Below are 23,206 nucleotides of genomic sequence, written 5' to 3'. Positions count from 1 at the left end.
AACTTCGTTCTTGAGTTGAATTTCTAATTCCTTCTGTTGGAAGGTGATACTAATCCACGTTTTCCAAAAAGAATGAAGGAGTCCTAAAAAACTATGCAATCTGCCAAACTCTTATTTAAATTAAAAAGAAAAATCTAAGTAAAGACTTATTATTATTATATTTCACATACATGAGATTTGCATGTTTTCTTTTTTCAAACATAATTAAAAATACCATTATATAATAAAGAAGGTCACTTGAAAACATTCATTTTTTTCTATATTAAATTAATGTTATGCTCTATTTACTTACTGGTATTGGTTTTCAGCCCTTGAATTACATACTTCAGCATGGCCATGGCAAACACACCGACCACCAATACTGATGTCCTTTATGCTGTAGTAATACTGTGGAACAAGCACAGGGAGTACATATAGATCTTTCCTGGTGTTGTGTCAGAAATACCAACATCAGATTGCTAAATCTTGCTGATCAGAACTTCAAAGGCCAAAGCCAGGCAGCCAATGGTCAAACCTCTGTTGATGTCTATCACAGAATCATGAAATCGTCACAGTTTGAAAAGACCACTAGGATCACCATGTCCTTTTATCAACATCCTTCCTCCCCCAATAAAATATATACATCAATATCTGTAACACAAACTGGAGCATGTCCTGAAGTGCCTCATCTACATGGTCTTTAAACACTTCTAGGGATGGTGATTCCACCACCTCCCTGGGGAGTCCATTCCAAGTCTCAGTACAAGTACAAGCAAATCAAGGTCAATGCTCATGGGGTGCCCGGTGCCAACAGGTTTGTGCAGCTCACACCAAATGCATAGTGCTGTAGCTCTCCATTCCACAGCAGCTACACAGCCACCAGTTCCCAAGCCCAAAGCTTGTTCAAAGACACCGTGAGGATGGAGATGTAAAGTACCGTCAACATATCAATTTGTGAGCTATTTGTCTGGTAAAAAAAACATATGTGCTGGTATGGGTACTGCAGTTTCCCCATTCTGACATGATTGCTAAGCACCAGAATTAGACCAAAATCACCAGCTCAGTGAAAATCACTCATAACTGAAGCTGGATTCAAAAACATAACCTGAAGTTGAAATGATCTGTATCTCCTCCTCGTGCCTTGCAGGCATCCAGGCAACAGAAGATAAAAAATTAATTAGTTGAATTCAGTGCAAATATTATTACTGCAAACGTGTTGATATTAACCACTGTATACATTTTTGTAGAGCAGACGTTGCTTCCTTGTCTCCTTAGAGCACCAGGCAGAACCAAGAGCTGGTTATAAATCTTGATCTCTATGTATCCACAGAAAAATTAATGGGGCAGATTCAATGCCACTGGAGGATGGGAGAGAGAAAGGGTCAGAATATTATGCCATTATGCCTTCTCTGCTCACTCTGTTCACAATAGAGCCTCTCTAAATGTTATGTAGAGCTTCTCTCAGTGGTGGCTGCTCCCCAGTGCTCAGCACTGGTGAAGCCCCATCTGGAGTGCTGTGTTTAGTTCCAGGGTCCCCAGTACAAAGTAGACAGAGACATGTCTGCTGAAGGGAATCCAACAGAGGGTCATGAAGGTGATGGAGGGACTGGAGCATTCCTCTTATGAGAAAAGGCAGAGGGAGCTGGGACTGCTCAGCCTGAAGAAGAGAAAGCTCAGGGGAAGCATCAATGCATACAAATACATGAAGGGTGATTGTAAAGAGAAGAGAGCCAGGCTCTTGTCAGTGGTGCCCAGTGACAGGACCACAGGCAACAGGCACAAACTGAAATGCAGGGAAGTTTTCTCTGTATGTCAAGAAACACTTTCACTGTGAGGGTCACTGGCACAGGTTGCCCAGAGGCTGTGGAGGCTCCTTCCTTGGAGGAACTCAGGAGCTGTCTGGACATGGTCCTGGCCAACTGGCTCCATGTTACCCTGCTTGAGCAAGAAGGCTGAACCAGAAGAACTCTAGAAGTCCCTTCCAACCTCAACCATTCTCTGATTTATTTCTGTCACATATACATTCTCTACTTTTATGTAGCTGGAGTTGGCTGGACAAAGATGAGATGCTTCCCCTAGGTAAGGAGATTTCTCAACTAGCTGTCTTTGCTTTAAGCAAGTGAAGAACAGTAGATGGGATATACAAACTAGGAAATAATTTTTGCCTCCAAAGTCTCCCCATTCAAATATACAAACTAATTTCTAACTGCATACCATTTTCATACTGTAAGGAAACCTTATGCTTTCAGTGTTTTCAGCATGGCTGGAAACATACTTGACTGGGTTTTTTGTATAAGTTTTCAAAACCCAGTCTATAGTTTCATACAGCCTTGCAGAGTTACACTTTCCTACTAATAGTAATTGTATTGTCATAAGCCAAATTAGCAACAGGCCAAAATGATTAATAGGTCAAACTGCATCAGTATAGACATAAAACCTGCTCAATAAAACATACTCTGTAACTCTGTGTGTTTTGAACTCAAATCATTAACAGAGGAAGCTAGGCAAGTACTTGGATAAGAGAAAAGAACTGGTCTGGTTTTCATCTGATTCTATAATAAGTTTAACACAAAGATTTTCCTTAAGAATATTAACTCTTTTCTAGATTTGGAAGGTCTCTACAGTGAAAGCTTGCACTCTCTTTTAACAAGTTATAAAACACTTGATATTTCATTCATCTATCCTACATCTCATGACTATGATAATATCAGAAGTTCCTTACACTAAATCTGTGCTGCTTGCCAAGTAAACTAAACACTTCATTTATATCTGCCTGTAAGCAACATCTTAAAATTTACTTAAGACAATCAAGGAACTTCATGGAAGTGCTGTCAAGTAACTGGAATAGTTGTATGTTTGTCGATGCAGAAACTCTCACACACATTTGTGCAGTGCCTCACCCCAGGGTTTCCTCCAATTGTTACTGAATCTTCATTTTAAATGAAAAGGTTAAAAATAACAATACAATATGAAGCCTGAAATTTCTCCAAGTATATGAACTTCCATGCCGTGTTCCCCCGAGAAAGATGATTTTCCTTATATTTCCCCACCAGAGTGGGACTTTGGCTTTCAAGATCTTATATAGCCCAAAATCCACTGAAAACACTTAGGCATCTCATAGGATTTGTGGAAAGACAGTGAATTTTGAGTATACCCTTTGGCTATTGCTCCACCAGAAACTCAAGAAGTGTTCCCTGAAAATCTTTCTTTGAAGATAAAAGGGAAAGTAGTGTAAAATAAAGCTGAAGAGATTTAGTTCCTCAGCCCTGTGTAAGATAGTTTAGAAGATTTCCGCTTTGGCTCCTTATAACTCCTGTGGTGCACCCAACTTCCTTCCCAATTCAAAACCAGGGAAAGAAGAGAGTCTGTTACAAAACCATTAATCATAAACTTCCCCTCAATAAATATGGGCTGACCCAGTTATCTTCTTGTCTCACCTGGTGAAGATATAGGGATTTAAAGGTGGATAAAATTTGATTGTTAAAACATTCAGATTATTTTTTTTTTTGGTCTCTAGCATGCTAAATACAACTGTTGAGTATATCTCAGTGAGAACAGTACTTACTCTACGTGTTACAGTGGGGTCTCGTTGAGCTTTCGATATCAAGTGTCCAAGCAGTGTATTGGTTCTGAGAAAATGAAGGCGGATGTTTGTTGCTTTTGTGAATTCTCGAAGGCTAGAGGAGTAAGTGAAGTTTTTTGCTCCTGGGCGGCCATTTACCAAAGATACTACAATCTACCAAACAAGTAAGAACAGTTTTGTTAAAATACGTCAACTGTGTCAGTGGTGATACAGAGCAAAATCAACAGAGGAATCCAAACACTATTGTTTCTGAGCTTATTTGCAATACCAACTACACTTTTCATACTGATGCCAGGACATTGGCAAAAACACCGTTGTTAGTCTTGGAGCATCCTGAATTCTCATTACCCACATGGCACAACGGGGAAAAAAAAAAAAAAAGCCTCTATCTGTTTTAAAAACAACATGTACAACACAAAAAAGGCACATGTTTTAATAGGAAAAAGCAACAGGAATAGTTGCAGATAGTTATAGTAACATTTGATAAGTGTCAGTGGGAGTTTTGCCTGAGTAACATAAAGTTTTGGCTGTTTCCCAAAGCACATTTATTTTCAGGTTAAGCCACAAACGTTCCTGGAAAATATTATTGTTACCAGGTCCAGTGCCTGGGAGCATATTAATGGTCTTTTGGAAGAAAGTACACAGTGTTGCTTTAGAAAACCCCCTTACATGAAAGCAGGTTTATCTTACTTTCAAAACAAGGGCTCAGGTTCTTTTTTTTTTGTTGTTGTTTCAAAGAAACAGATGCCAGAAGTCTAGTAATCATGAATCTCTATAAAATAAACAATGTGCATGTATAGGACTGAGTAAGAGACTTTAGTTTATTTATAACCATCCAGATAACAGATTTCTATTTTCAAATTCCTACACTCTGAAGCATGTAACAAGGGAATGGTGACATTCCTGGCTGCAGCACAATTCCTTTAAAAAAAGTTATGCAGCAAGTAATAGGGGATGGCACAAGCAGTGTTCTTATGGAAATTATTCTTTACAATATTTCATTAAGAAAACTTTACTCACCAGCTAATGAAGAAATTCTACTTTAATATGAAACTACAACCACAGACCCATATGCTCAAAAATCTAGATAGCTCTTTAGGAGTTCAGATCTAGATTCTAACCACATCAGGTCTAAAAGACGAACATCTGCCCGAACCATCAGCACAGGAGTTTAACAGGAGTTTAACATTCATTCAAGTAACACAAGCCACAGTTCTGCTTGGCAAGAAACAATGGCTAAAATCAGATAAATGTTTTCCAAACACATGTATTATAAACGTATAGCATTTTGTATATTCTTTACTTAGCAGTTTCTTACTCATGAACTGTCAAGTATCTGTTTCTACAGCCTTTACTCCTGTGAGCAATTCTCATGCAGTAATCTCTACTATGTACTTTGGAAGTGTTCAGAAAATGCGGTCAACACCTTAAAATGTGTGTTGCTAACAGGATAAAACCCAATAAAGGTGGCTCTGAGCCTACCTGAGCAGGGAATGATGCAAGTTAGGAGAAGCCATCTCACCCTCTGAAAAATCTCACCAGCTACTCAAGTGATGAGTTCTGGACTTATCAATGTAGATTCAAGCAGCCATAAGTGAAAACTTACTTCAGGTTCTACTTTTTTATTGAAACAGCAAACTTCTGAAACCAGTGCTGCTTGCTTCCAGCATTACACCTTTCACTATCCCAAAAAACACTTACCTCTCCGTTTTCAAGAGGCAGAATGCGAGAGTACTCGGTGGTGCAAAGGACATCGCTGTCGCTCCTCACTGGCAGGTTAGCTTCCTTCCCAAAGTGCTCCAAGCAATCTGCCTTGGAGTCTATCCAAGTGAGAAAAGAATTATTTTTATATGCGAAAATAAACACTGTTGTTCTAATTTAAATTAATTAAGAAGAATCCCCTGTGCTTTCAAGTCAAATCACGCCCATAACTGAATAGCAACAGTTCTTGTGTCACGCGGCAGAAATGGAAATTCCTATATGCAAAGCATTTCTTGTCCTAAGCAACTTAGTGGTGCCTGAAGAGACTTGGCACAATATTTCTCGTATTATCACCAAAAAAGCAATATATATACTCAAAAATTTTAATTTGTATCTCACTTTGATACAAATTAAGGGACCCCAGGGTTCCATGGGATGAAGGACATTGTAGTTCTGACTTACCTCAAAACTGAGACAAACAAAACAAAAATTTCCAAGTGACTGAAAAGTATTCACATGCAGAGTTCCACTTTCAAAATATCAGACTCATTTTTAGTTGCAATTTTGTCACTCACTTACTGTGGGTAACTAAAACAAATGTACATGACTTTTACTGTCTTCCCTGCAGTTGAAATCTTTAGCAAGCCCCAAGGTCTGACCTTCCTGCTTCTGAGTGAACAGTTAAAGAAACCTGTCCATTAAAGAGCAGTAACAGAAAGATTGATACTCACGAGCAAAATATTGCCAGGGAGTGTAAGTTCTTCCAAAGTCCACTGATCTTTCTAAGATCCAGAGATCTGGACGAGGAGAATTTGCAAACTTGATAAGGATATAGGCAACGTGGAAGAGCTGGTAACAGAATATACACAGATCTTATCAGGAGCTTTTTAGAACTCTTATAATAAAAGTACATCAATACTAAACCTAATGTAAATAAACGTATTTTTTTAGTGTACAGTAAGAGGGTTATCCTCTGCATTTAGTACCCATTAAAATAGCAGACTGGAGTCTCAGGTGGCTATATCACCTGGCAACATGTTCCATTACTTCAAGAAAGCTGTATAGGACTGTGTCAAATGCTGTCTCTTACATTTCAGAACAGCTCTGTTATGTGCATGACTGATTGCTTCTGCATGCTAAGAGTACAGTACTTAGCACTGAAAAGTTAGCATCTCAACCCATCAATGAACTAGGATAGTTTAGCAGCACCCTGGTACATCTGTTTTGCATTCCAACCATGTAATTCTGCTTGTAGTCAAGAAAAATCCAATGATGCAAGATAAAAACCCCACTCTCTTCACAGTGTTAGTTGCACTTGATAGTAATCTAAGCCTCCTCTAATTCCCTCACTCTAAGAATATTTCTAGATAATTCTGCCACTTGACAGACTTTCCAAATAACAGAAGCAAACCAACCCAGAGCTTTCTGGGTATCAAGTAACACAGGAGAGAATCTTGTGAACGGTAGCTCGTTCAAAAAACGACCTTTGTCTAAAAAAGCTCAAAGAGCTTCATCATTCCATGGTTCCATGAGTCCTATCTGGCTTCTTTAGGTGAAGTAAACCACAAAGACAGAAAGCTTCCAAGCACTAGAGCAAAAATTGGTTTGATAGGAAAGGAAGTCTTACTGTAAACCATAAAAATGAGAACATCAGCAAAAGGACCTTTATACAAAAGGCTGAACACAGATTGATTCTAAGGGTCATTTAGAATATAAACAACAACAAAATGGACATAAGCTGTCAATAAAAGTGATCCAATTCTGAGGTACAAACAATAGTGAAATGAAACTGCACCTGAATTTCCTTCTCAACAACCTCAATTCAGAATCATCTGCTTGCAGGAGATGCTTACTTTGGTGGGGGAAGCAGGGAGTTATAGTCAACAGTCTGACAAGCAATTGCTGCCAGAGCCCTCATGTCAAATATACCACTGTGGTTTATCTTTGCTCAAACATCATAAACATCATAACCCTGAAGCTCGCACTTTGCACAGGTTACTAGACTCTAAACCACAAAGTGCTTAGAAGCTTCCAACCAAAAACTGGGACCAGCATTTGCAGCCAGGCCTGGTCCCTTCATCTGCCAGCTTGGACCAATTTGATAGGTGCCACACCAGCTGGGGCCACCAAGAGCCAGATGCAAATGATGAACAACACAGTGGAGCAATCAGCTGGAAATATTTGTCCCTAACCAATACTGCACATACAATTACATACAATTACATACAATTACAAGTACATACAATACTGCAATCCCACATTTCACACATTGCAGTCATATGGCTACATGTAGCACCAACTTTCCCACATTTATTTCAAAAATCAGCTTCTGAATTTTCAAAGTATTCACAGAAGAAAGTAAAACCTTCTTGCAGAGAACTGGGAGAAATTCAGGGACTTCACGGAGCATGCTCTGATGATAATACCTCACATCCCAAAACTAAAAAATGAGGATTTTCATTGTGCATTCATTTAATGCAGTATGTGCAACATACATCCAGGGCAACAGTATCACTGCAGCAGGTGAAACCTTGAAGCCTCTTTCAGAAACTGCTGATTTGCTGCATGTCACTTACCTAGGTCAGTGGAGAGAGAACCGGTGGGGGGGTAGAGGGGGAGGAAACCTTTCATATTAGTGTTGGAATTCACCCAGCCTACTTGACACAGCCTGACAAGCACCAACTTCCCCTCTTGTGATATCGAATTAGGTACCTAGATAGCCAGACAATATCTACATATGGAAAATTACTTAGCAGACAACAGTATCAAGCAAAGTAAGTGGCAGCCATTCTGTTCACAGAGCCACGACAGAACCCAGACCTATGCACAATGACTGCAAGGGTGGAGTGATGCCCTAAAATTACTGACAAAGTCTCTACACTGTCAAAAATATATGAATAATTTGTGGACTGTTGTAAGACTTGCTCCTAGTGAGTTTCTGATACTGTTTGCCTAAGTAACTTCTGCTACTTGACTGTCAAGTTTCAGAGCAGGGACATTGGCCATCCAGACATTACAAGTCATCCAGTATGACCATTCAGTGCAAAGACTGGTATCCTAGCAGGAAAGCTTAATAGTTCTGAAATTCCTAAACAAAACGAAAACAAACAAAAAGAATTAGGTGCTTTATATTCTTCCTTTTTGTAGCTGAATCTCTCAAGGTGCGTTGCCCTGTTCAAACCAAGTTTACATTGGGGAGGTAACTCTTTATCCATTAATTAAGTCTTGAATCCCCTTTGTGTTAAGGTGTTTTCGAGTCCCATCCTTACATGCATGTTAACAAGTGTGCATAACACTCCATATGTTGATTGATACAAATTTAATCAGAACAACTGGTTTCGAAAGCTCAAGAGGAAACAAAAGAGGCATACAGAAAAGATCCTGCTCTCTCAGAGGCCCCATTGCTTGTAGTCACGTTGTGGAATCTTTACAACAATGACCTTCTACCTACTCGCAAAAAATGTAGATGACATCTGCTTCAGCTTGTCATACAGTTATTATATTCTTTTAAACAGATGCTACTCAAGGTGCTGACACAATCAGTCTCATCTTGTAACAGGAGATACTTGCTCATAAGTGTGAGCAAAACAGGAGCAGTGAATTCCATTTCCACTGTGCTTCCACACTGCTGAAGAAATGGGGCATACTCACATATGCAGTAAGTGTCACCCTGGACTACAAACTTTCATGAGCATCTAAAGGATAAAGTGGCCAAAATGAAGACACACAAGAGGAAAAGAGCTGAATCAGCACGTAGCACCCATTAAACACCTGCATGCCACATCTGCTCTGCAGCTGTGGAATTTGTCAAGTGCATGACTACTCATAGGGCGTGAAACTGAACTACTGTCCCATAAGTGTACTATACCAGGAACCCCAAAACACACTCTATCAAGTCTGCCAATGCAAGAACTGACATCCAGAACCTCATTTGCATACATCCATGCAAACCAGAAAACGGGGAAGAAAATGCATGGCAACTTCAAACTACTGTTGCATATGAAAACCTTCCATCCATATGCAGCTCTCCTTGCATCTCATAGTTTGAAATAATTCTCAGGTTTGTATAGTCATATCCAGAAAGGGCAAAGGGATAGGTCTTGATAGAAATTAAATCAGTGGTTGTTCATGACACTGTATCACCAAAATTTAAGTCACCAACCTGTCTCAATCATATAATGGCTAGGGTTGGAAGGGACAAGGTCTAAAGATGGATAAAACTACATCATATCTGCATAGATAGTGATGATCTTTAAGGTCCCTTCCTAGCCAAACCATTCTATGATTCTGTTTCTGTGATTAAGGGCCTCTCTCACTCACAGCAAAAGCAGATGAAAAGACTGTAAAGACTGTAAAGATCACCTTGTTCCAAGACCCCTGGCACAGGCAGGGACACCTCTCATTAGACCAGGTTGCTCAAAGCCCCATCCAATCTGGCCTTGAACTCTTCCAGGGGAAAGGCACCTAAAACTTCTCTGGGAAAATTGTTCCCATGTCTAAGTGCAAGTCATTTCAGTGTCTAATGCAAGTCACTCTTGCATGCCAGCTTCACTATTTGGGCTGCAGAAGCCCAGGATAAGCACAGGGCTTCTAACATTGTTCAGCTGACACTGTGCATGTTGTATTCATATCACTTTTTCATTTAACAAGTCATTTACACTAAAAAGCTACATTTTTATGTATTTGTGTAAGTCAGTGCCTGTGAATCTGCCTCACTGACCAGGCTACAGAAGTTAAGTATTTTCTCTACCATAGTCAATGAGTAGACCCAGAAAGGAGCAGCTCTCCATGCTCCACAGGCAGTATTCTGGAATGAAGGAACACTTCCCAAAATGAAAGGGTAGTACTTTGTCCAGGTTCAATCAGCCCTTAGTTTTTTTTGCCAAGACTGCAGGCAGACACATCAATGACTGTCAGTTATCCTGAAATTTCCCACGCAGCCACTTTTCCATTGGGATTTGGACAGAGACCAACTTAATGCTGATAATTATTTCTTACATATGGCCTATTCTTTTGCAGAACACTGATGCTATTCATATGAGAAAAGATTTGTACAATTCAGACCTCAGCTGTCTACGAGATAAACATTCCCCTACAAGGGCTCCAGTCCAAAGTAAAAAGAGGACAGTAGTACTGTCAGCACTGGCAGGGAACACAGGGAAGGGGGGGAGGGCTGGAGGTTCTGTTTGTACTATATTGAGTTGAAATTGCAGTATTTAGGACAATATATGACAAAATTAAAGTTACGTGTAAGAATGGGCACAGAAAAGGGAAGTAGGAGAAGCAGAAGTACAGACATTGAGGGAAGTGAGATCCATGAGAGGGAACAAATTCCTAAAGGGATGGTGAAGAAGAACTGGATAGAAAATCTAAGGACAGCAAGATTTGAAAGATTTGTTTCTGTACATTTGGAGAGTAATACCAAATTAATATCAAACCCACATTTTCAAGCAAATCACATAGATTCATGCAGACAGAACAAAAAAATTACGGAGCCAGGATCCTTAATTATAGCTTTAAGAAAATGCAGCACATTGAGCATGTCTTAAAAGGTAACACGTGAGCAAGAAAGGAATTAGTTAAGGTCTTTTCCTGACTGGGGCTGTCAGCTCAGCTCAGAATGAGCTGCTTGTAGCATGACTGAGGAATAAGTGAAGCATGCATTACCTGATACCATTTTCAGAAACTTCCATCAGACAGCTGCTACTTGATCAGCTGAAGCTGTGCTAATCTAGAGTTCACAAGTAGTTTCACCTTACCCGGGGTATGAGCCAAAATCAACTAACTTCAAAGAGTGGTGTTTTGTGGCATGATCTAAAGTCATCTTCCCGCACAAAATGAAATACTCAGAACCAGAATTCCCTTATATAAAGTAACACAAGAGTCTCTGTGATGTTAGCATCCCCATTTTGGTGTTTCGCAGGGACAATATTTTACCCACCCTCCCCATTCCTAAAAGCCCCTTTTAGGTATGAAACCACAGCATGAACCACAGCAGCAGAGGAGGGGTCAGTGTCTGTGGGGAGGCAGAGCTGTGCAGGGATTCCAGAGGAAAGGCTTTGTCTCACTGCTGGGGAAGTTCTGGGAGACTGCAAAAGCTTTATGGCATTGTTCTCATGCCCTGATTTGCAGGATTTCTCAGTGTTATTACAGAGGTTACACAATTCCACACCAGAACAGGGTCTAATTTCCAGGTCAGTAGTAATAAAAAGTCTTCAATAGTCAAGAACAATGAATACAATTACTATTTTTGGAAGCCCAGTTATATGTAGCGTGTGATAAATCTCCCAACACCTTGACAGCTTCTCCCTACAGAAGTAGGGCCCAAAGGACACTTCGTATTTCACAGAATGATAGTTAAATTAACTGTAACATCAGAACCACTTTAAGAAATTATGTCAGATCTTTAGTAAATTAAGAAAAATTGTTTTTAATAACAACAATGAGCGATAGCTAATTAATATTCCCAAGAGAAATATTGGTTTTACAGTTATGCACATAAAAGATTGCTATCAAACCTAATAATTAAATGCATAAGAAATACCTAACATATTAAAAGCAACTCAGAAGATTTGCCAAACTGCAAGGCTTTTTTACAAAATGTTCACATTCTTAACTGGCAGAACACATAAAAGAATCAAGTCCTCCACAGGCTATACCACTTAAATTATGGCTGTTTCTCTCCATCCCTAATAGAGGTAATAATTTAGACATTACATTCCACTGCATGCTTTCAGTTTACAACAGTGACTAATAATATCACTGCCTAGAAACTATTCAACATATTAGTGTACAAAAATTAACCAAGATTGAGACTTTCAGCACTCTATTACTGTCATAAAGGCACAGCAAAGAAATGATGCATAACTAAAAGCAACAATAACATTTGTGGGCTACACCTTTTGAAGTGTAACAGTTACACATTTCTTTTTCATCACACACTATCATGCTATCCCAAACATTTATCTTCTGCTTCTGAAGACAGAGTTCAGAAATATACCTAAGGGAGTATTACTGTAATACCTGCTGAGCATTAAGAAAGCAAAAGATCAGGGCCCACCTGCTAAAATTAGGCAATCCAAAAAGTCAGGGAAAGGGCAATGAACTTAAGTCAGGCATTCTGGATTCAAAAGTTTAAAATATGTTGAAAACTACATTGGGAAAATCAGGACCAATCACAGGAATAAATGAGACTTCAGTTGATCTAAATATTTTAAACAAGTCAGGAATAGCCACAGTATAAGCAGGTATGCTAACAGAATGGAGAGATTGCCTCAGGGATCAACATTATAATTATTATTCAGAAGGACTGTGATTGATTAGAAATGTAACTATACTACAGAAAGGGAAGTAAAGCAGGGCTTTTGCTTTAAGGTTTTTGCTTTTTTCTCGTACTACAAAGTACAGCAAAATAAACATTTTTCTAGCAGAAAGATTTAACATTCTGAAGGGCCTTTGACTTTCAAAATTACCCCCAGCCCTTGTGAAAAAGAAACAGCAGCAGGTGGTTGTTCTGCTCCAATTCCATGGTAGTGAGCCCTCAAACTTCCACCATGGTGCAGCTATTCCATTAGATATTGCCATGAGACCAAAGCAAAAGACCCCACTGAGACTCTGCTCTCCATCTTTCAAGTTACAAAGGCAGGAATGCAGCAAATTAAAAGCTTTTGACATTGTACTAAGTTCTGCTTCCTCTAATTGTGAATATATGATGAGCAACCTCAGTTATTGCTTCCCTGCACGCATAGGTACTTTACTCTTTGTCATGTTTTGCTCATGCAAAAACATTTCCATATTTTGTTTGCATAGAAAAGGTGCCTTGTTTCAAAATAAAGAATAGGACAACTCAGTGAGGAAAACTATAGCCCTGCTATCTTTTCAACATTACAGCCCTAGGTTCTGCACAGTATTTACACACACATCTAACATCAGGAACATTTACTTTGCCTTAAAACCCAAAACCTTCTTCTCAGCTCACTTGAGAAGGAATTACACTAAGAAAATTTTTGTCTCTGCCAACTACTGAGAAAGCTGGCATGACTTACACACTAAGACCTTAATTTTTAGGAGCCTGAAATAAGTTAAGGTGAATTGGGGTCTCAGTGTTTACCAATTCTCTTACTCTGTAATAGTATTTAATTTTCTTCATTCTTAGTATTGTGCACTACTGTATGAATCTGGGGTGTGGGAACACTACACAAAATGTCAAAAGTTAATCTCAAGTTCAAACAAATCCTGAGATTACAGTTTAACTGACTGAATGCAGATACAAGATAATGCCTTATAAAGAAATAAATAAATACTCACATGAATCTTACTAAACCCTCACCCATCCACCAACTAAAATTATCCCTCCCTGATCACAAGACCTGAAGTAATATTGACCTCTGTCTTGGGTTTTCCTCATTTCCAAGTAAGGGAGTTCAGAGTCGCCTTTCCAAGTGGTACCAGAGAAAAGAGAAACACGCAGCCTCCCACTGAGAAATCCTTTAATAACCACAGGAATTTTAACACATAATGGTTGGCCTCTAAGGAGTCCCAAGAGAAGAGGGCATGCAATCCACATCCTTCATCTGAAAGCATGAGGTTTCTCAGAAATTTACTCATCACATAAAAGATGTCAGCAGGTCCTTCAAAAAAGCTAAAAAGCACACCATGGGAATAGAAATTTTGGATGGAGCAATGTGCTACACAAGTGGATCGTGATGATGATGCACAAGTATTGGTCACAAATATGCTGGGCTACACTGCAAGAGAAACCACAGCCTAATCCTGTGTCTTGCAGAGACCACAGAGGATGGAAGCAGCTCAGAAGGGAAGGTCCTGCTTTACAGGGAGGGAGCTGCCTTCCCACACCTATTCCACACCACCATGCATGCAGTGCTCTGCATGCTTAGCCTGAAAGATGCTCTTCCCTACACTCTGCTGGGGAAGAATGATGAAGAGAGCACAAATACCCCTCTTTCTGTGGGCCCATGGAAGAGGAGAATACGAAACAGAAGGTAGAGCCCCAGTTTCCACTGACCAAACCCCTTGGTAACCTCAGGTTAACCAGTTACAGTGTCTGTGCAAGACAGCACGCAGCCATTAAATCTGTGTGATGCTAGTGGCAAGAACCCACATCATCAAAATTCCTGAAGGAAATTATCACTTTAATAAAGTAAAAAAATACAGAACAAAAACCAGACAAAAAAAGCCGTGGTGCTGAAAGTTAAAATCATCAGTTCAAACATCTCTCCCAGTTGTATCGATTGTATATAAATGCAAAAAATTATCAGAGCTCACCCAATAGCTCATGTACTCACCTGCCCCAGGTCTAAAGTAACATTGACTTCATTGTACTTCAAGCCCATAGAAAGAGGAGGACTTTGCCACCAGCGCTCCGTGCCATCTATTGCATTGGTTATGGGGTGAGCTTTACTGGGATCAGCAGCATTGCAATAATCACAAGACTGTCCCTGAAACACAGTAAATTAAAAACAAATAAATTAAATAAATAATAAATTAAAAACAAAAAAAAATTCTCAATTGAAATCTTACATGCTGCAGACACAGGCTGTTGCTGAGATTCTGAACTAGAGTGTTGACTAAAAATGGTTATATTTTGGTACTCTCCTCAAATAAAGTAATATTTAATGTATAAATTATTTTCCCCAGAGATTACTTTGCACACTTATACCCTGAAAAACACTAAATTTTATGTTACAAACTAAAATTTAAGAAATGTCTTTAAGGAGAGTACAATAAGTCTTTGTCCTGGTTTGGGCCAGGATAAAGGTGAGTTTCTGTCTTGTACTTTTGCTTTTAGCTAAGTCTCTTGTAAGTAGTTGCACTTGCTGAAATTAACAGCAAGTTTCTCAGACAGTGTGTGTTTCTGGGACTGATAACACTTGATGTTTATAGTTACTGCTAGAGACTGGTGTGCAGAGCCAAGGACACTGCTCAGCTCTGAGGAAAACATAAAGAGGTCCCACCTGCATCCCTCCTTTGGGGAGGAACGGACAAGATAGATGGCAGAATTGACCAAACAGAGTATTCCATCCCATATACGTCATCCTCAGTATAAATTTGAGGGATCACGAGGGCCAAGCCAGATTTCCTGCTTCCAGCTTCCGGCTGCCTGCCCTTCCTGCCTTTCCTGCTTCCCTTTCTTCTCCCCGGCATCCTGGAAGGATCCCGTCCGTTTGCCTGCCTGTGGTCCTGATCCGTGCCAGCCCTTATCTGTGTGTTCCTGCCTCCAGTTCCCAACTGCTGCCGACTCCAGGAGTCCAGCCTGGACTTTCCCAGGGCTGCCCTGCAGCCTCGGTGGTGACGTGAGAGCTACTGGGGGGAAGGAGGGAGGAATGCGGTATCCATTTTCCTGTATATTTGTATATATTTATTAATTTTTCTTATTTATCATTACTGTTTCATTAAAGTTGTGTAGTTTAGTTTCCAACCCATAAGTCTCTCTCCCTTATTCTCTCTCCTTTCTTATCAGGGAGGAGAGAGAGATTAATAGAGAGCGTCTGTTACTCGGTTTAATTGCCGGGCGGGTGTTAAACCGTGACAGTCTTTATTACTTAATTTTTTTATACTTTGGTGCAATTACCTACATTAAGTCTGCAGAAAAATAATGGCACAAAGATTCTTGAAATTAGATTAGAGCAACATACACATTGTCTTCAATTATCCTAAAAGACCATGAAATACCAGTATATTTGCATAGCCTGGTATGAAAAAGCATTAAAAAATACTCTATCAATTATTTGCCTATAAGTTTGGTGTTATAATTTTATAACACTGCTTTCTTCTTTTTCATGCCACTATAGTGCATTCTGAATCAGAGACTTATGAACCATATGTACCGTGGAAAGTGTAATGGATCCTAGAGACTGTTCCCTGTAAGTTTCCCTTTTAAGAAGCCCATTGTATCTTCATTTGCAGAAGTTGCCACCCAATTTCTAGTCCCCAACTAAAGCCACAGTCCAGAGATGCCCAGATAATTTCTCTGATAATTTTTAAAGCTCTTTGTACTCTTCTGTACAATAAGAATAAATAAACTCCAGGAAACTTAATTGTCTTCTAATTTGGGATCTTGACTTGCTCTACAAGCAGTATTTTTATTTTCAACAAACTGCATTACACATTCTACTCAGATTATTGCTGAAACATCATAAATAGTTATTAAGGGATCTTTTTTGTGTCCTATTCAGTTCTTACTCCAGTCACTGGGTGGAGATAATCAACAAAAACACTAAACTGTGCCAGGCACAGATCTTTGTAGAATCCCAGAAGGAAAATTACATTTTCACAGAATGGCAGTACCTTTTTAATGGTTACTTCAGTCATACAGCTGTTTAATACATTCCCCCTGTGAGTTGCTGACACTGTGCTGGACCCATGTTTTAAATAATGTAATATTCGCACCACTCTATTTATCAGCTAAGTATATGCTCATCCAACAAATATGAAAATTTTTTTGTTATTCCCACAACGTAGGCTGGCTAGCATGAATTTTTATTCCTACCTTTTAAATAGCAACAGAATCCCATATAACTGCCATTATTTTGTTTGTCACTGCTGTCAGATTAATTAGTGTAAAGTAACCAGAGTCATCGCACTTGTCCACTTTTAATAGAGGAGCAGCATTCTAGCTGGGTGGTCTTGCAGGCCTGGTGAACTTAAGATGTTTATCTCTAGCAGAATTTGTTTAAGATCTGCCATAGTTACTAATGGATTGGAAACTACTTCATTGTTCTCATGTGATATAAATACACCGTGTTATGTCTTTCAAACACAGAACATGGATGTTCACTAAATATTTCTGCACTGGTAGTAATAATATGTGCGTATAGAATCACAGAATCAGACGGGTTGAAAGGGACCTCTGAGATCATCAAGTCCAACCCCTGATCCAATACCATTGTGGTTACCAGACCATGGCACTGAGTGCCACATCCAGGGGCTCTTAAAAACCTCCAGGGATGGAGAATCCACCACCTCTCTGGGCAGCCCATTCCAATGCCTGATCACCCTCTCTGTGAAGAATTTTTTCCTAATATACAACCTAAACCTCCCCTGGCAGAGCTTAAGTCCCTGCCCTCTTGTCTTACTGGGAGCTGCTTGGGAGAAGAGACCAACCCCCCCCCCAGCTACCCCCTCCTTTCAGGGAGTTGTAGAGAGTGATGAGGTCTCCCCTGAGCCTCCTCTTCTCCACGCTGAACAACTACAGAAGTGTTTCCATCCTCATCCTGCTCCACCAGAAAGCCCAAGATACGACGTTGTTTCCATTAGGTGTTATGATTCAGCACTACAGGTGCCAACTGGCTGAGGGTTAACTCTTGAAAATTACAGAATCACACAGAACCAGTGAGGCTGGAAAGGATCTCTGAGATCATTAAGTCCAGCCTACGACCTAACACCACCACATCGACTATACCACGGCAATAAGTGCCACATCCACTCTCTCCCTAAACACCTCCAGGAATGGTGACTCCACCATTTCCCCGGGCAGTCTGTTCCAATGTCTGATCACCCTTTCCATGAGGAAGTGCTTCCTAACATCCAACCTAAACCTCCTATGGTGTAGCTTCAGGATATGCCCTCTCATCCTGTCACTAGCTGTCTGGGAGAAGAGCCTGACCCCCACCTGGCTTCAGCCTCCCTTCAGGGAGTTGTGGAGAGTAATAAGGTCCCCTCTGATCCTCCTCTTCTCCAGACTAAACAACCCCTGCTCCCTCAGCCTCTCCTCATAAGACTTTGCCTCTTGTCCCTTCATCAGCCTCAGTGCTCTCCTCTGGACCCACTCCAGCCCCTCAGTATCTTTCTTGAAGTGAGGGGCCCAGTTAGAGACTTACTGCATCCTCTCATACACAGGCTGGTTAACTGTGTCTAGGGATCATGTTATAACATGACTGTCCTCCAGCTCTGTTAGAGAAGATGGGCTGGCTGATTTTTGTACAAACTACAACACAGGAGGACACCAAGGGATTCAGGTGCAGTTGGTAGACACCACACCAGCCTGTGCAAACTGCAGGCAATGTTTCCAGTTTCTACAGCAATGACAACCAACACCATGTCACTATCTGCAAAATCAGTACACTGAGAAATCAATATATGCACCAACAACTGCAGTTACCACCACATCAGAGCAACTTCCCAGTTAAGATTTTCCTGAAAAATGCATACTTAGAGTTCTGAAAGATGTAACAGCATAAGGTTCACTATATATAACATGCATGAAACACGGTCTTTAGATCAAAATTCACATTCATGATAATCAGGCTGGAAATAAGCAGAAAATAGTTGCTGCTACAAGCTTCAGCTCTGAGGTGGGAACAGCCTCGAAGAAAGGCTGAATGAACAGAAAATAATAAGGGGTATTAAATGCAAACAATACATTTTCATGCACCTATGTGATTTCAGGATAACAGATCACTATCTGAACTCATGATACCATCTTTTCTTTTTGGTCACGTAATTCAAGGAATTTCATTGCAACAGCTGGAGTTTCTATTATTTAAAGTATATTCTAGCAACCCTGCCAACAAGGCAGAAAAAAAAAAAAAAAAAAAGAAAAATTATTGAACAGAGCAGCCCTCCCATCTTCCCATTGGCAGTATCTCAGGCACACTGTGCTCAACCTATCTGCTACAGGACACGTCTCCACTCCCAGAGACTGAACCTTGAGACTTTGATTTTGGCTGCAGTTCATCAGGCAAGCAGGTGTGCATTTGCTGGTGACCTTGTTACCCTCTTTTCCTCTGAGTCTCCTGAGAGAAGGAGAAAACTGGAACTGCATGAAGGAGTTCACCTAAATACACCATTATGGACCAGAGACTACCAGGCATGACAATGTCTCACCTGTAATTTATAGAAGGTGACAACAATGAAGGATCTGTTCACTATTTCATAGTTCTTCACCCACTGGCAGGGTAGAACAGGTATTCTTTAATTCACACCCGCACAGCACTGCAAACAGATTGGCAGACAAAACCAGGCATGCCATTTATCTATCAGTTGCTGAAATATTTTACACTGCAGTGCATCACTTCACTCAACACTGTTCTTATTAAGCCACTGTCCCTCTTGCCAATGTGCTAAAGGAAACATAACTGCTTTCCACAGCATGTGTCCAGCACCACCTTAAGAGCCTCTGTTGAGATATTTATGAAGGGACTGTCCACCCCACAGATCACCTCACAGAAGAGCTTTAAATGACCTCCAAATGCTCTTTCTGGATTTGCCAGGTACTACAAGCTCCAAAGCTTGGCAAAGCAGCGCAAATGAGACTGAGACTGCTCCTCCTCTCTTTGCCTCATTTTCAGTGCTGGGGATAGCCCTGGCAACACAGCTGCCTGCTCCCTTGTCAGAAAAAGGATCACTCTCTGCACCTTCTTTCCAATGTCCCTATTCAGAGCTACAGTCAAAGTCCAGCCTCGTGAAGACCCCAAAAAGGGAGTGAACCCAGGTGTATGGCATTGCTTAAAATTAAACTGGCCCTGACAGGATGGCTCTCATACCCACCACTTTCTGTAAAGCCACATGACTTTCCCTTAGGCTCTTAAGAAACAACACGTGAAGACTTATGCTGATTTTACATGGGTCTATGTAAACTCAGCTTCTGTTAAGAATTTAATGCACTTCTCTCTAATTTTCCTCAAGAGGCTCTCTTATTTACAGTGTCTTTGAACCGGTGAGGCTTGATAATACATACATTGTGCTGCTGTCACATTTTCTGTGGCTGGATTTCCCTGGCCTTTTGAAAGACTCTCCAACCCTTCTTGAACCACAACAACTACTCGTAAACCACAGAAATATTCATGTTATGTATCTCAATAGGGCTTTGTTAAAACTGGAGAGAGGCACTGCTGTATCTGTGCTTACTCAAAAGCTGCAAGAGGCACAACATGCTCCCTTGTGCCAGGGCTGAGCTATCAGTAGTCTTTCTGGGAACATCAATCAGGCATGAACCATAACTGCCTTCTAACCTAGGACCTGCAAGGCAAATATTTAATAAGAGGAATTCCTCCTTCCTATATACAGCAGACCCTCATTTCCAGTTGGGTATGAGTATATAAAGGGAACAATTATAAAACCCATCGGGGCAATGTGTGTCACACAACAGGCTTCATTTGTCTTGCTTGACATGTTTATCTGATATTTGCTTTGGCTGGTTTTTGTTTGTTGTATACTGTGATTTCTGATATTTCAAGGCATGTTAGTATGAGCTATCACTACAGCAGTGGCCTACAGCACATGGCTGAGAGATTATTTGGCTAGCTATTCATCTGGTGATATGGTTGTTTCAGGCAGCTTTAAACACAGGTGTTGCACTTAGTATGCAGGGTTTGATGTGTAAACTTCAGAGATGTATTAGAAACAGAGGATCAAACAGTTTTCTGATCACCACAACCTTTTCTTGTAACCTTAGCGTGAGCACGCAATACTTGTGACCCAGTTTTCCTATTAGTAAAACCGTGTATTACTCAGCCTGCAAGCATCTCCAAAGCACTTTGAGCTTTTTTATGACAGAGGGCACTGCACTGATGTAAGGTGTGCTGAGATTTCATGGTGAGGCAGGGAGGCACAGCAGAGAGAAGTCCAGGGCAAAGCACACTGCTGGCTGGGGCTGCCCAATGAATGCTGAGGGCAGGCTGCCTGATGGTGCACGCTCCCTTCTGGCACATGGCAAGGAGTACATATGCTACACCTTCTTAGCCCTCTCCCTGGAGAATCTGTCCTAGCTAAATTAGGAGAAGAAAAACTCTCTTGTCCATTGTAACTTCCTCTGAAATCAGATATTAAGGGTTATTTCACTATTAAAACATACAAACACCTCATAAGACACCGAAACACTAACCCGTCTTCCAAGATGTTAGAAACTTATTTGCATTCTTTTTTTATTGCCTGGAGTCATAAAGTGGACCTCAGAACTTTCGAAATCCCTTTCAAATTGCAGTTTCATTCTGGCTCTCTTCTCCTCCCACAAAGACAGAATATAACTAAAATAACTTTGGAAGGTCTGAGGCTTTAGGAAAGTCCCCCCCTTTAACAAAGTTCTGATCAAACTGATACTGAACATCTATCATTTGTAACTTCTTCCTTACCCTCTAACAGACATGTTTGTGCAAGTGTCTACCAAAGGAAAAAAGTATTTCCACTAAACCTTTGCCAACAGTTTTGCTTTTATTGTTGTCCTTCTTGTAATTGGCAATCCTTGCTTTCCTGTGTGCTTGTACTCCCTGTCAGAGTCCCAAGGAATCTCTGGCTTCCTCCCACAAGCAACACAAAGCATAAATGATAAGCTTCACATTTAGTGTTTTTAATTACTGCAAAGCCACCTGACTAAAACCAGACCTCTTTTCCCACTGCACCTCAGAAAGATGCCCACTTGACATGGGCAGTGAGATGAGACCAGTGCAGGATGTCCCCATCCAGTCTCCCCTAGACTCACTGCTTTACTCCCAGAAGCATCACGCTGCTCTCAGCAGACCACGGGCCAAGTGCTGAGGCCACAGAAGACCAATCAGGTACTCCCCAAACTTCTTCCATCTGCTCGAGTGCCTGGCAGGATGAGTGGTTCATGCATCCCCAGCAGCAGCCACAGCACCATGGGCACCAGAAGCAGATGGGGCTGAGGGGCTGGGAAGGCACCTCCAGCCAGTGCCAGGACATCTCTACTCAGTGATCATTATAGATTAAATTGTCCCCCCCAAAAAAAGTTTTGTATCTGTTGAAGTGCTAAAGATTCAGTTAGTGGAAGAGTCCTCCTGAAAAGTACTGTGGCTGTTGTCACTCTTTCAAAATTACAACTAGTTAAGCACATCTGTAGCCTACAGTATCAATACCCAACCAGAATGTCTCAAGCTCTCATTAGGCTCCCTACTTTTATCAAGGAAATAAGGCACTTAATCACCTCCTGTCATAAATGCTCAGGCATGATTATTACTCAGCTTGTGTCCACAGGTAAGCTTGCACTCGTTTTACTGAAAACTTTTAAGTTAAAAGCCTGGTGACCTGCACAAGCTCTGTTTTAACAGGAAAATGATGCCATGTACATTTATGTGTGGTCAAGTCCTGTGTCTTCACCGCATTTCATCAGGAAAGATGCATTCTGTTAACATCCTTTTGTTCTTTGCTTTTTGGGTGCAAATACCTTTTCCATTCCTTCTTGAAATTCCTTCTACCACAGTATTTAAGGACCCTACCACTTCCCGTTGAGAAGAAGAATTTTTCCTCTCTACAATCAGAATACCGAGGCACGCAGAAGCCAGGACCAAGGTCTAGAAGGCAGTTCTGCCAGCAGAAAAACAAACCTATGGGCAGAAGCCTCCACACACACACACCACCCAAAGCCCTCCTGCGTGGGGTGCCGCCGGCCCACTCTCCCCTCCCCTGGGCACACGCCCAGCCGGGAGAAAACACTCGAGAGAATGAGACCACGCACCCACGAAGGGTAACACCAACACCCCCCGCAACGGACCGAGACTCCCGAAAAAGACACACACACACTCTCACGCACGGCCCCGCACGGTTACCTGGATGGCGCGTCCGAGGGGTGCAGCGGCCGGGCCCCCCACCAGCTTGCAGTACAGCTCCGGCCGCCCCTCGCCGCCCGCCGCCGCCCCCTCCCCGCATGTGGCCGTCGCCCAGATGCTGGCTGCCGCCGCCAGGTTGAAGTAGGGCGGGTGGAGGCTAAGCCCCATCCGGCGAGAACTGGGGGGGTCCGGCTGTGCGGGGCACAGGCTGAGGAGGTGCGGGAGTAGCGCCCAGAGGAGCGGGGAGCCCGGCGCCACGGCCATCCTGCGCCGGGCTCTGCCCTCGCCACCTCAGGGCCGCCCCTATAGCTGCGGTGGGTGGGTGGGCGGGACGGGCAGGGACGGGAGGAGGCAGCGGGTGCCGGCGGTCTGCCCGCTCCTGCCTGCTCGTCTCCTTGCCCGCTCTTCTTCCTTGCCCGCT

At 41.5% G+C, this 23,206-nt stretch overlaps 1 protein-coding gene across 1 annotated transcript in view; it reads right to left on the bottom strand.

Annotated features, from left to right (window-relative positions):
* LAMA3 (laminin subunit alpha 3) overlaps nucleotides 1-23,206 on the bottom strand; it is a 119,161-nt gene extending 95,955 nt beyond the window's left edge. Inside the window, exons 1-6 of the mRNA XM_071737333.1 lie at nucleotides 22,786-23,206; nucleotides 14,569-14,721; nucleotides 5,995-6,112; nucleotides 5,264-5,382; nucleotides 3,545-3,715; nucleotides 293-387 (exon numbers count right to left, since the gene is read on the bottom strand). Coding sequence (XP_071593434.1) covers nucleotides 293-387; nucleotides 3,545-3,715; nucleotides 5,264-5,382; nucleotides 5,995-6,112; nucleotides 14,569-14,721; nucleotides 22,786-23,049 — 920 coding nt within the window. The 5' untranslated portion in view covers nucleotides 23,050-23,206. The remainder of the gene's footprint in view (nucleotides 1-292; nucleotides 388-3,544; nucleotides 3,716-5,263; nucleotides 5,383-5,994; nucleotides 6,113-14,568; nucleotides 14,722-22,785) is intronic.

The sequence above is a fragment of the Heliangelus exortis genome, chromosome 2 (genome assembly GCF_036169615.1).
Source record: "Heliangelus exortis chromosome 2, bHelExo1.hap1, whole genome shotgun sequence".
NCBI classification, from domain to species: domain Eukaryota; kingdom Metazoa; phylum Chordata; class Aves; order Apodiformes; family Trochilidae; genus Heliangelus; species Heliangelus exortis.
Note: the sequence above shows the minus strand (reverse complement) of the source record. Positions and strands in the feature narration are given on the sequence as shown.